This window comes from Salmo salar, chromosome 29, assembly GCF_965601325.2.
Source record: "Salmo salar chromosome 29, fSalSal1, whole genome shotgun sequence".
Lineage (NCBI taxonomy): Eukaryota > Metazoa > Chordata > Actinopteri > Salmoniformes > Salmonidae > Salmo > Salmo salar.
This window is the reverse complement of record NC_138319.1, coordinates 6,291,542-6,306,632: the sequence shown is the minus strand read 5'-3', so window position 1 is coordinate 6,306,632 and position 15,091 is coordinate 6,291,542. Positions and strand designations below refer to the sequence as shown.

General features: G+C 43.2%; 1 protein-coding gene across 1 annotated transcript in view; it reads left to right on the top strand.

Moving 5' to 3' along the window:
• The window catches only part of LOC106590053 (cadherin-12), a 230,390-nt gene that overhangs the window by 142,241 nt on the left and 73,058 nt on the right, over positions 1-15,091 (top strand). The window contains exons 3-4 of the mRNA XM_014180561.3: positions 4,645-4,939; positions 8,834-8,953. Coding sequence (XP_014036036.2) covers positions 4,645-4,939; positions 8,834-8,953 — 415 coding nt within the window. The remainder of the gene's footprint in view (positions 1-4,644; positions 4,940-8,833; positions 8,954-15,091) is intronic.

The window sequence follows — 15,091 nt, the reverse complement described above, 5'->3', positions numbered from 1 at the left end:
GCCCCCTCCTGTACTCACTGTTCACCCATGACTGCGTGGCCATGCACGCCTCCAACTCAATAATCAAGTTTGCAAACGTCACAACAGTAGTAGGCTTGATTACCAACAACGACGAGACAGCCTATAGGGAGGAGGTGAGGGCACTTGGAGTGTGGTTTCAGGAAAACAACCTCTCACTCAACGTCAACAAAACAAAGGAGATGATCGTGGACTTCAGGAAACAGCAGAGGGAGCTCCCCCTTATCCACATCAATGGGACAGCAGTGGAGAAGGTGGAAAGTTTTATGTTCATCGGCGCACACATCATGGACAAACTGAAATGGTCCACGCACACAGACAGTGTGGTGAAGAAGGTGCAACAGTGCCTCTTTAACCTCAGGAGGCTGAAGAAATGTGGCTTGTCACCTAAAACCCTCACACATTTTTACAGATGCACATTTGAGAGCATCCTGTCGGGCTGTATCACCGGCTGGTACGGCAAATGCACCGCCCACAACCGCAAGACTCTCCAGAGGGTGGTGTGGTCTGCACAACGCATCAACGGGGGCAAACTACTTGCCACCTACAGTGCCCAATGACACCTACAGCACCCAACGTCACAGAAAGGCCAAAAAGATCATCAAGGACAACAACCACCCGAGCCACTGCCTGTTCACTCCACTACCATCCAGAAGGTGAGGTGAGTACAAGCGCATCAAAGGTGGGACCAAGAGACCAAAAAACAGCTTCTATCTCAAGGCCATCCGACTGCTAAACAGCCATCACTAACACAGAAAGGCTGTTGCCTACATTTAGACTTGAAATCATTGGCCACTTTAATAAATGGATCACTAGTCACTTTAATAATGCCAATTTAACAATGTTTACATATCTTGCAAAACCCATCTCATATGTATATACTGTATTTTATACCATCTATTGCATCTTGCCTATGCCGCTATGTCATTGCTCATCCATATATTTATATGTATATATTCTTGTTCCATTCCTTTACTTAGATTTGTGTGTATTGGGAAGTTGTTGTGGAATTGTTGGATTACATGTTAGATATTGCTGCACTGTCAGAACTAGAAGCACAAGCATTTCACTACACTTGCAATAACATCTGCTAACCATGTGTATGTGACCAATACAATTTGATTTGGAAAGTATTTACATATTTTGTTACAACGCTATTCTAAAATTGATTACATAATTTTTTCCACTCAACAATGACACAGTGAAAACAGTTCTTTAAGAAATGTTTGCAAACGTATTAAAAATAAAAACAGAAATACCTTTTTTACATTAGTATTCAGACCCTTTGCTATGAGACTCGAAATTGAGCTCTGGTGCATCCTGTTTCAATTGATCATCCTTGAAATGTTTCTACAACTTGATTGGAGTCCACCTGTGGTAAATTCAATTGATTGGACATGACTTGGAAAGGCATACACCTGTTTATATAAGGTTCCACAGTTGACAGTGCATGTCAGAGCAAAAACCGGCCATGACGTCGAAGGAATTGTCCGTAAAGCTACAAGACAGGATTGTGTCGAGGCACAGATCTGGAGAAGGGTACCAAAAAATGTCTGCAGCATTGAAGGTCCCGAAGAACACAGTGGCCTCCATCGTTCTTAAATTGAAGTAGTTTTAATCAACAAAACTTTTCCTAGAGCTGGCCACCCGGCCAAACAAAGAAATCGAGGGAGAAGGGCCTTGGTCAGGGAGGTGACCAAGAACCTGATGGTCACTCTGAAAGAGCTACATAGTTCCTCTTTGGATATGGGAGAACCTTCCAGAAGGACAACTATCTCTGCAGCACTCCACCAATCAGGCCTTTATGGTAGAGTGGCCAGACGGAAGCCACTCCTCAGTAAAAAGCACATAAAAGCCCACTTTTGCCAAAAGCCACCTAAAGAAACAAGATTCTCTGGTCTCTGATGAAACCAAGATTGAACTCTTTCGCCTGAATGCCTGAACACATTTGAAGGAAACCTAGTACCATCACTACGGTAAAGCATGCTGGTGGTGGCAGCATCATGCTGTTGGGAGGTTTTTCAGTGGCAGGGACTGGGAGACAAGTCAGGATTGAGGAAAGATGAACGGAGCAAAGTACATAGAGAACCTTGATGAAAACCTGCTTCGGAGCGCTCAGGACCTCAGACTGGGGTGAAGGTTCATCTTCCAACAGGACAACGACCCTAAGTAGACAGCCATGACAACGCAGGAGGGGCTTCGGGACGAGTCTTTGAATGTCCTTGAGTGGCCCAGCCAGAGCTGGGACTTACTTGAACCCAATCGGAAATCTCTGGAGAGACCTGAAAATAGCTGTGATGTCACAATCCCCATCCAACCTGACAGAGCTTTAGAGGATCTGTAGAGAAGAATGGGAGAAACTTCCCAAATTAAGGTGTGCCAAGAAGAATGAAGGCTGTAATCACTGCCGAAGGTGCTTCAACAAAGTATTGAGTAAATACTTAAATACATGTATTTCAGTTTTTTTAATTTTTTTATAAATTTGCACAATATATCTTTTTTTAATCCATTTTAGAATAAGGCTGTAACGTAACAAAATGTGGAAAAAGTCAAGGGGTCTGATTACTTTCCAAATGCACTGTATATAGGGGTGGCAGGTAGCCGAGCTGACAAGGTAAAAAATCTGTCGTTCTGCCCTTGAACAAGGCAGTAAACCCACTGTCCCTAGGCAGTCATTTAAAATAAGAATTTGTTCTTAACTGACTTGCCTAGTTAAATAACGGTAAAATAAATATAGGAATTTTTAATGCTCCCAGACCGTCTGGCTTTAATTTAGGTGATGATTAGCGAGATGGACACAGTTAAGTAATGGTATAAATGTAGGTCCATTATCATTTCTACAGTTTCAATTTGGTTTCAAACCTTTTAAAGTGCATTGAGCTTGTTTTTGTTTGTTTTTTAATCAAACGACCCACGTGCCGGGTGGTTTGGGTTGGATAGTTCTTCCTTACAAAATACATTTCACTTATTTTCTAACTGTACTGTACTGTACAACAAATCAACAAAAACTATCTTTCTGCAGTGCTTAAAAGCTTTTATCCTCTAGTCTGTTGGGCTCTTTGGAGTTTGTGGCATGTTGAATAAGTGTACTTGCCTGCCTCCTCATTAATGACTGTCTTTGTATAATTGATTATCATTGTTTGCCTAATGGAATTTTTTATTTGTATCATTTAACATTTGGCTTCTAATTAATGTGGGGAATGGGCCTATTATTTTTTGGGGGGGGTTGTATTTATTTTTCAACTTTAATTGTGCAGTTATGAATCAATTTGCAGTGTCTGAAAAAAGACTGTCACTCCTGGGGTTTCTGTATTGGATAAGCTGGAATGTGCATTGAATAAACTATAATAAGCTATACTTACTTGATCCAAATGAATCACAATCCAGTCCACTTTGGTACATCAATTGATTTACTTATGGGCATAGCATTAAAAACGTCACTGTACAGCAGACTAGGACAAATACAGGTACAATGAGAGGGAGAGGCAGGTAGAAGGCTTACCGAGTTTGTGTTGAACATATTTAGCCATTGAAGGGCACAACTCTTAGATTGTGTGAGGAACAGGTATGTGTATTGGGCAACACGCCTCTGCTTCTGCTTGCATGGAGTTGGACTCAATGTGAGTACCTGTGTGGTAAAAACAAATCACTCTTGCGGGACTTATTGTTGGCTCTTGAGAACTACAGTACATCTTGCTTGAGGGAAACATGTTGTCCATGTTGGGTCACATTGGCCGTCATTTCTGCATGAACATTGTTGGTTTGATGTCCTGTACAGGGAAAAAACACTTCCATGCCAACAGGTATATCGCATATGGCCAAAGAAAAGCCTTCTGATATGGTGCTACTCTGTGTCCCAAATGGAGCCATATTCCCTTCATGTAGGGAATAGGGTGCCATTTGGGATGGAACCATAGCAATTGTACAAAGAGAAGCTGCACTGTGAAGTGGAGAAAGAACTGGGTCAAGCCAGTTAATATGCCCCCCAGGCTGACCTGTCAGACTAAATCAGATTTTGCAGATATGGAGTTTTTGTTTTTTACTTAAAGGGATACTTCAGTTTTTTTGTTGTTGCAATGAGGTCCTTTATAAACTTACCCAGGGTCAGATATGAATCTGTGTCCAGTATGAACAAAGTTAGAGGTATTGTAGTTTTGCGAACCAATGCTAACCAGCATTAGTGCAATGACTGAAAGTCTATGGGTATCTGCCAGCAAGCTATCCCTTTAAGGAAAACATGCACATGCTAAAGCAGAGCATTGAGAGCATTATTACACTGATAATGTGAGCATACAACCATCTTAGAGCAGACACATTTAGAAGAAAAGGTACCTGTGTGCTGGATGTACCTATTGTTGGGAGTGCAGTCATGTAGATTATATGCACATCCCAAATCCCTAGAGCTGGGGCAAAAAAATATGCTGCTTTGTATATACTGTTTGTGGTTTTAGCAGCACATATCCTACTGTGTAGGGTTTTTTCTTTGTATTCTGTAGGTGCAGTCAGTCCCATCGACTCGCTTCATGAACTGCCTTTACTTGAAACTGTTCTCCCCCAGTGGTCTTATTGAATCATTAGCAGTATCATTGTTTTGACTGAACCTGTCCTTTTCCTCTTGTCTTGCAGCTTCACACTGATCTGGATAAGGGCGAGAGCGAGGTGAAGTACACTCTCATGGGAGAAGGGGCCGGCTCCATTTTCACCATTGACGCAACGACCGGGGACATCCATGCCTTAAGAAGCCTTGACAGGGAGGTGAAGCCTTATTACACCCTCCGTGCACAGGCTGTCGATATCGACACCAACAGGCCCCTGGAGCCCGAATCAGAGTTTGTAATCAAGGTCCAGGACATCAACGACAATGAGCCAAAGTTTCTAGAAGGGCCATACATAGCCAGTGTCCCTGAGATGTCACCTGTAGGTAAGAAGAAATATCACCAAAGACTTTGTTGGTCCTGTTTCTACATCTGCATTGCTTGCTGTTTGGGGTTTTAGGCTGGGTTTCTGTATAGCACTTTCTGACATCGGCTGATGTAAAAAAGGGCTTTATAAATACATTTGATTGATTGATAGTGCACTACCTTTGACCAGAGAAAAGTAGAGCACTATGTAAGGAATAGGGTGCAATTTGGAATGCAGACATAATCACAAAATGCTTCAATTACCTGCAAACTTGACATAACAAAATAGATGCTTTTCTCAGAATTTAAAAACTATCAAAGAGTTTTAGATCGAGACAGAGTACAAAAATATATAAGAAACGGAGTGTTATAGCCACAGGTAGAACAAGAGGGAGGAAAACAGATCCACAGATTTGGACTTTTCAGCAAGCGAGCCAGTTATGCCCAAAGTGCATGAGTACATTGCGGCTCGAGGCTGTCTTTATGCTCTCTACCTCAGGGAAGGCAGATCAAGGTAATTCACTCATATTGGCTCCTCTTCTGAATAGCAATGGAGCCCTGGCGAAGAGAACAGCATATTAGATCTCTCCAAACGCTGAATGGAGCAAGGTACAGTCAATGTACACTCCACACAAAAGATTTGTGGAGTGTACCTTTTTAAAATCACCATGGTCCCTTTCAAGCTGATCTAAAACATGGCCCAGTCTTCTACTCCATGCAGGTAAACAGAGCTGGAAGGCTGTGTGTGTGTGTTCCAAATCAGGGGCAGGAATGTAGGACCTGCTGGCGAAAAGACTGTTTCCTTTAAATGAGGGACTGAGCAGGAGGGCTGTATGCTTTGGGAATGATGATTATTTTCAGATTATTCTGCAGTTTGTGTGTGTGATAAATGGTTCAATACGGCATTGATGGAGTGTGTACCTGAGAAAAATATGAATCACTTCTAATTACATTAATAAAATGTATGGAACTGATAACCCTTCCTTGGGCTAATGGGTGTGGATTCAAAAGACCAATTTTGATGAGTACTGTATTTTTATTTTCAAAGAACTTTAAGGAACTGGAATGAGCCAAGTTAAAAGTGGTGTGATAAGGGCACAAGGCGAGACCCAAATGCAGACACAGGAGGCAGAGGGTTGAGCTCCGATATTTGTTACGACAAAAGGCAAAAGGCAGGTCGGGTACAGGTGAGAGTTCATAAACCAGCTCAGAGTCCAAACAGTACCAGGCGATAGACAGGCTTGTGGTCAGGACAGGCAGGTGTTCAGACAGGTGGGCTCAGAGTCAGGACAAGCAAGGGTCAAAACCAGGAGGGCGAGAAAAGAGAGACTGGGAAAGCAGGAGCTGAGAAACAAAAATGCTGGTTGACTTGACAAACAAGACGAACTGGCACAAAGAGACAGGAAACACAGGGAAAAATACAGGGAAAATAAGCGACACCTGGAGGGGGTGGAGACAAGCACAAGGACAGGTGAAACAGATCAGGGCGTGACAGGTGTATAGTTTGTTTACATCCAGCGAAAAATCCTATCGCCATTAGCTTAACAACATTTAATACTTTTTTTTTCTCCCTTTTTTTTTCAAATTATATTGTTTTATAGATACACCTCTCCTGAATCGAACCACATTGTCCGATTTCAAAAAGTCTTTGCAGCAAAAGCAAAACATTAGATTGTTAGAGGAGTATATCGTAAAAGTAGCCACATAGCTATTTTCCGACCAACCACATGCATCACAAATAACCAGAAAACAGCTAAATGCAGCACTAACCTTTGACAATCTTCATCAGATGACACACCTAGGACATCATGTTACACAATACATGCATTCTTTTGTTCGATAAAGTTCATATTTATATATAAAAACAGCATTTTACATCGGTGCGTAACGTTGACTAACTATTTTCCCTCAAATGCATCCGATGAAACAGAACTACAATTTACTAAATTACTATTCGAAAACATTTTTTAAATGTATTATTGTCATTCTAAAATGTATAGATGAATATCTCTTGAAAGCACCTGTAATGCCAGATTTAAAAATAACTTTACTGGGTAATCACACTTTGCGATAAAAGGGGATGCGATACTCAGAACAATAGGCTAGCAATACAAGTCATCGCCATCTTGGAACAATCGCATATCAAATCTAGTCTTGTATACTATTGTCAATAATCCCTTACCTTTGATTATCTTCATCCTTAGGCACTTCCAGAAATCCCAGGTCCACAACAAATGTATTTTCGTTCGAAAAAGTTCATCCTTTATGTTCCATTAGCTTGTTGTTGTTTGCGCGTTCTGAAGGCTGCACCAAAAGTTCCGACGTGCGCGGGGCTACTCTTTCAACAAAATGCATTTTTTTCTTATTTAGGTTCGTTCAAACATGTCAAACGTTGTATAACATAAATCTTTAGGGCGTTTTTCAACCAGAGCTCCAATAAGATTCGAGGGGGACGATTGCATTGTGTTTCAAAACGTTTCGAAAGGGGAGGGTAGCTAGGGGCGCCGGCGTCATAATGGTGATGGCCCTCTCCGTGTGACCACGTTCCACAGTTTGTCATTCTGTCAGTTTTCACAGTAGGAGACTCAAATCACTTTGTAAAGACTGGGGACATCTAGTGGAAGCAATAGGAAGTGCTCAATGAACCATAGCTCACGGTGTGATTAATAGGCAACGTGATGAAGTTGAGTCCGCAATTCAGAATTCCACTTCCTGTTTCGATCTGTCTCGGGGTTTTGACTGCCATATGAGTTCTGTTATACTCACAGACACCATTCAAACAGTTTTAGAAACTTGAGGGTGTTTCCTATCCACAATTATTAATTATATGCATATCCTAGCTTCTGAGTTTGAGTAGTAGGCCGTTTAAAATGGGCACAAATTTTTTTCAAAATGCGCTGTGGCGCCCCCTATCCTAGGCGACCGTCAAGAGGTTAACCCATTTTAAACAAAGCACTTGTATTTAAAAGCTTTATGGAACTGGAGCTGTTTATAAAAGGATTGTATCACTAAAAAGCATAAGCAAAAGCATTAATACAGTACGTGCTGATAAACCAGTACAAAGTAACTACCTATAGTAGTTAAAGTGTAAATGACCAGCATCTCAGCTCCATTATACCTGGATACGTGGTGCAGGGCTTTGTTAGGAAGGATTAACGCTCTAATCTCTCTCACCTAATATTTTCATACAATTGTTATCATCTGCTCACAGCGCAAATCCTGTTTAATAAAGCCTTGCTAAAACCAACTAAGAGATTAACATGTGTCAATGGCCATTTGTGGATCTAGCTTCACTTGGATGTTCAAATAGCATACTGTACAGTACCAGCCTGTACATATGGACTAAAAAATACATATCTCGTTTAGCCACAGTAGTGATTTCATTGAGCTAGTAGATAGAATCATTTCAAATTGAATTGTAGATCTACATGCTTCTTTAGAGTCAGTGGATTAATGCAATGCTGTTTTAGATTCAAGCTACAGTTATTAACTCTGTTCCTGGTACTGCAAGAAGTTTGGATGGCTGCCATCTTGTTTCCTATTCCTGCTGTGGATGGCTCTTTGTTTCCTTAACACTTGCAATGTCTAATGAATGAGTATCTTCTGGCTAAACATCCACTTGCATAGTTCTGCAAATGTATATTTCACATAGTCAATAATTCAACGTTCCAATATTGCACACATATCCTCTTCACACCTTAGTCTCTGTGCCTCTGTCCCAAATGGCTCCCTATTCCTTACATAGGGCATTACATTTGACCTGAGGCCTGGTCAAAATTAGTGCACTTTTTAGGGAATAGAATGCCATTTGTGATGCACTCATGGTGGCACAAGCCGCTAAACTGTATGAAGAAAAAAAAAACTTCAAAATTGACTCCATCTGAATGATGCAAATGTATGTGTTTGCTTCACAGGGACTTATGTGACGCAGGTGACAGCCACAGATGCAGATGACCCTACCTATGGAAACAGTGCCAGAGTGGTCTACAGCATCCTCCATGGCCAGCCATACTTCTCTGTGGATCCCAAGACTGGTAAATAAGATGGGCAACATCAGTCAAAAATGTATCTAATTTGGTACTTTTTCTCAATGTTGAATGCTGTTATGTTTATAGATCGTTTGAAATAACAAAAAGGGGGGGATACCTGTCTGTGTAAACAATGTCAATAGCTTACTTGTGTCATGACGTGGCCCTTTCTGGGTGTAGATCGTGGCTTCCCCCCCTCTCTCTCTCTCCTACACCCAGGTTCTGTTATCTCAGGTTGTAAATTCCTGGCGGAGACTCTCTCCCTGGCCATGCAGAAAGAGAGAATACGGAGAGAGAACAAGAGATTTCACTTGGCCGAACTCCTAAATCCCCAAAATGGGAGAATTAAACTATATGTCCACTTGTGAGAATGTGGGAAGGGTCCGTGGATACTTAAGGTACGGGTATGATGAGTGGGTTTCATTTGGTGACCTCATGCAGGACAGGAAACACATATTACTATATCACTGAATGTATACATTTCTTAATTGTGGGGTTTGCATCAAATTATTGTATAAAATGAATAAGTAAAGATGAAACTATTTGTGAAATGATCTAATGTGACGTTAACCTTCAGAATGAGAAAATTATATTCCCTGTAAAGTTTAACTAAGTCATTGGACCCCGTGAGTACAGACATGATCAGGCATCATGGAACCACCCTTTTCTAGTGTTATGAATAAAACACCCTCCTGAGGAAATCCTCTTCAGACTAAGCAAATCCCCAGCGTGAGCTGTGGTTGCAATGGTTGAGTACCAAGACTAGAAAACCATACCACGTGGCACATTGGCTACACGGGTGGAAATGGTTAAACTCTGAGACTATCGATCTCTACAGAATAAGAGCAAATCTTAGATACTAATTACTAGTCTGCAGCTCGAAATTATGTAAACCTGGAATGCGAATACCGACAACCGCCGAAACATCTACTCTAAGAAAAATGGACGCCTGACGGATCCATTACAACAGACACTATCAGGAGCCGGCGATAGAGCTACCACCATGAGTAACCAAAGACTCTCTGATGAACTGACTCTCCAGCAGACGGACCAACGATTCCAACAGAGAAGACAACAGTAAGGCGTGGGTGTTTGCTGACGAGGAATCAAGTGCAGGAAAACAGCGATTCAGGGTAATGGCTTTAATATGCACACTGACCAAACGACAAGCCATTTTAGTCATTTAGCAGACACTCTTATCCAGAGCGACTTACAGTAGTGAATGCATACATTTCATACATTTTTATTCTCCGTACTGGTCCCCCGTGGGAATCGAACCCACAACCCTGGCGTTGCAAACACCATGCTCTACCAACTGAGCCACACGGGACCACAAGCCAACCCAAACAGCGCACAGAGCGCACTACAAAACAAAGTGCCCCAAACACAAGGGACAAAACACAGCTTGCGCAAACATACGCACCACTGAAAAATGTGCAACAAACAGTGTGTAACCACGCACAGCATACAATGAAAATAATCCCGCACAAAGAGCAGGCGGGCCTACTGGCTAATAAAGCCCGCTAATCAGCCCAACGAAGAACAGGTGCACTTAATAAAGAAAAGGGGGAAAACAAAAAGGGAATCAGTGGCAGCTAGTAGGCCGGTGACGACGTCCGCCGAGCGCCACCCGAGCAGGAGGGGGAGCCACCTTCGGTAGGAGTCGTGACAACAACAAATGGGCATAAATATATTGATTGCAATTATTCCCGAATGAGCAAGCCTTCATGTGCAAAGGATTAGCATTTCAATTAATATAACTTTCCACTGTGTGTAGTAATCCATTTTGTCTTTCCCGCTCCTTTATCGGTCCACACCCCCTTTTCTTTTCATACCAAGGCGTCATATCGGTTCAGCCCACTAAGGGATCTTCCCTATCATTGTTAGTAACTAATATCTACTGTTTGTTATGCATTTTTGTGATCATTTAGTTAGTAAATAAATGATTATGCCAATTGGTGTATGGATGATTGTAACGGTTGATTGTAACGGTTGTAACGGTTGTCGTCGGGATTAGAGGACCAAAACGCAGCAGGAATGTGGATGCTCATCTTGATATTTATTTTAAATAAAGAGAACACCAAAATAAAAAAAAAACGAAGAACTCACGAACAACAAAACAGTCTTGTCAGGCTCACACAGGCAAAACAAGAAACAATCTCCCACAAACACTTAACCAAACACATACCCCTATATAGGACTCTCAAGAGGCAACTAGAAAACACCTGCCTCCAATTGAGAGTCCAACCCCAATAAACTAGACATAGAAATACAAAAGACTAGAGACCACATAGAAATACAAACCTAGAACATAACCCCAAAACCCCGGAAATAATAAATCAAACACCCTACTACATAAAACACCACCCCGAACCACAAACAAAATACCCTCTGCCACGTCCTGACCAAACTACAATAACAAATAACCCTTATACTGGTCAGGATGTGACAGTACCCCCCCCCCCCCCCCCCCAAAGGTGCAGACCCCGGACGCACCTCATAAATAAACAAAAAAAATAAAAACAACAACAAAAAAATCCCCCTAAACTAAAGGGAGGGAAGGTGGCTGCTGTCACCGACGGCACTAGTGCTACACCCCCCCCTCCAACCCACCTATACAGGAGGTGGTTCTGGCTCCGGCCTACTGTCCTCCAGAATGCAGACAGACTTGCTCAGTTTCGGGCTGTAGGCAGACTCCCATCGTTCCGGATCGTAGGCAGACCTCTTCCGTTCCACACTGTAGGCAGACTCATTTGATACACAGTTAATTATATTAAGTTCCGGATCGTCAACAGACTTACTCAGTTCCGGGTTGCTGATAGACTCCCTCGGTCCCAGGTCGCAGGCAGACCCCCCTCGGTCCCGGGTCGCAGGCAGACCCCCCTCGGTCCCGGGTCGCAGGCAGACCCCCCTCGGTCCCGGGTCGCAGGCAGACTCCCCTCGGTTCCGGGTCGCAGGCAGACTCCCTCGGTTCCGGGTCGCAGGCAGACTCCCTCGGTTCCGGGCTAGACACTGTTGCCGGATACTCTGGACTGCACACTGTTGCCGGATACTCTGGACTGCACACTGTTGCCGGATACTCTGGACTGCACACTGTTGCCGGATACTCTGGACTGCACACTGTTGCCGGATACTCTGGACTGCACACTGTTGCCGGATACTCTGGACTGCACACTGTTGCCGAATTCTCGAGGCTGGGCTGACGCACTGGAAGCCTGATGCGTGGTACTGGTACTGGATGTGCCAGTCTGGGGACATGCACCTCATGGCTAGTGCAGGGAGCGGAACAGGCCGAGTCGGACTGGGTTCATGCACTAGAAGCCTGATAAGTGGTGCTGGTACTGGGGGTATCAGCCTGGGAACACGCACCTCAGGGCTAGTGCGGGGAGCGGGAACAGGCCGAGTCGGACTGGGTTGACGCACTGGAAGCCTGATGCGTGGTGCTGGTACTGGAGGTAACAGCCTGGGAACACGCACCTCAGGGCTAGTGCGGGGAGCGGGAACAGGCCGAGTCGGACTGGGCTGACGCACTGGAAGCCTGATGCGTGGTGCTGGTACTGGAGGTATCAGCCTGGGAGCACGCACCTCAGGGCTAGTGCGGGGAGCGGGAACAGGACGAGTCGGACAGGGCTGACGCACTGGACCGTAGAGGCGTACTGGTGGTCTCGAGCGCAGAACTGGCATCGCTCTTACTGGCTGGATGCTCACTTCCCCCTGGCAAATGCGGGGTGCTGGTACTGCGCGTACTGGCCTAAAAATACTGTGCCTCGCCACAGTACCCATTCCCCCGAAGTACGGGACCTGTCCAGTCACTGGTTGCCCAGAAAAGGTACGAGGCTTTGGCCTGGGGCTCAAACCTCGCCCAGCCAAACTACCCGTGAGCCCCCCGCAATTTTTTTTTATTTGGGCTGCCTCTCGGGCTTAAACGCCAGTCGTGTTCCCCTGTAGCGTTCCCTGTCTTCGCTCCACTTCCCCCATGGACCTTCTCCGGCCATAATCTCATCCCACGTCCACTTCTCACGATCGTCCATATCAAAGTCCATTTTCTCAGCATTCCTCCTCTCCTTCCGCTGCATGGTCTTGTTGTGGTGGGAAATTCTGTAACGGTTGTCATCGGGAATAGAGGACCAAAACGCAGCAGGAATGTGGATGCTCATCTTGATATTTATTTTAAATAAAGTGAACACCAAAATAACAAAAAAAAACGAAGAACTCACGAACAACAAAACAGTCTTGTCAGGCTCACACAGGCAAAACAAGAAACAATCTCCCACAAACACTTAACCAAACACATACCCCTATATAGGACTCTCAATCAGAGGCAACTAGAAAACACCTGCCTCCAATTGAGAGTCCAACCCCAATAAACTAGACATAGAAATACAAAAGACTAGAGACCACATAGAAATACAAACCTAGAACATAACCCCAAAACCCCGGAAATAATAAATCAAACACCCTACTACATAAAACACCACCCCGAACCACATAAACAAAATACCCTCTGCCACGTCCTGACCAAACTACAATAACAAATAACCCTTATACTGGTCAGGACGTAACAATGATTCATAGTTTAGGCTGGGTTCGTGCAGATAACCAAGAATTTACGCCGTTTGGAATGAGACTGACGTAAGGTAAAGAATAATTAGTTAATAGAAGACTAATTGATCAGATATTAAAATATCTGAGGAGTTCTATTCTGAAAAATATAACTTTGTAATCTGTAGATTTTCCGTGGTGCCCCGAGTTCCTAGTTAACCTCTCTAGGGCGAATTCGTCCCACCTACGTAACAGCCAGTTGAATCATGTGGCGCGATTTTCAAATACCTTAAAAATCCTATTACTTCAATTTCTCAAACATATGACTATTTTACAGCTATTTAAAGACAAGTCTCTCGTTAATCTAACCACACTGTCCGATTTCAAAAAGGCTTTACAACGAAAGCAAAACATTAGATTATGTCAGCAGAGTACCCAGCCAGAAATAATCAGACACCCATTTTTCAAGCTAGCATATAATGTCACAAAAACCCAGAAGACAGCTAAATGCAGCACTAACCTTTGATGATCTTCATCAGATGACACACCTAGGACATTAGGTTATACAATACATGCATGTTTTGTTCAATCAAGTTCATATTTATATCAAAAAACAGCTTTTTACATTAGCATGTGACGTTCAGAACTAGCATACCCCCCACAAACTTCCGGGGAATTTACTAACAATTTACTAAATTACTCACGATAAACGTTCACAAAAAGCATAACAATTATTTTAAGAATTATAGATACAGAACTCCTCTATGCACTCGATATGTCCGATTTTAAAATAGCTTTTTGGTGAAAGCACATTTTGCAATATTCTAAGTACATAGCCCAGCCATCACGGGCTAGCTATTTAGACACCCGGCAAGTTTAGCCTTCACCAAAATCAGATTTACTATAACAAAAATGTTATTACCTTTGTTGTCTTCGTCAGAATGCACTCCCAGGACTTCTACTTCAATAACAAATGTTGGTTTGGTCCCAAATAATCCATCGTTATATCCAAATAGCGGCGTTTTGTTCGTGCGTTCCAGAAACTATCCGAAATGGTAAATCAGGGTCGCGCGCATGGCGCGATTCGTGACAAAAAATGTCTAAATATTCCATTACCGTACTTCGAAGCATGTCAACCGCTGTTTAAAATCAATTTTTATGCAATTTATCTCGTAAAAAAGCGATAATATTCTGACCGGGAATCTCCTTTTCGGTAAACAGAAGAAAAATCACAAAGACGGGGGCGGCCAGTGCACGCGCCTAAGCCCACATTCCCTTGATCGGCCACTTGACAAAGGCGATAATGTGTTTCAGCCTGGGGCTGGAATGACGACATTCAGGTTTTTCCCGGGCTCTGAGAGCCTATTGGAGCCGTGGGAAGTGTCACGTTACCGCAGAGATCCTTTGTAATGGAATGAGATGTCAAAGAAAGACAATAAATGGTCAGACAGGCCACTTCCTGTAAAGGAATCTCTCAGGTTTTGACCTGCCATTTGAGTTCTGTTATACTCACAGACACCATTCAAACAGTTTTAGAAACTTTGGAGTGTTTTCTATCCAAAGCCAATAATTATATGCATATTCTAGTTACTGGGCAGGAGT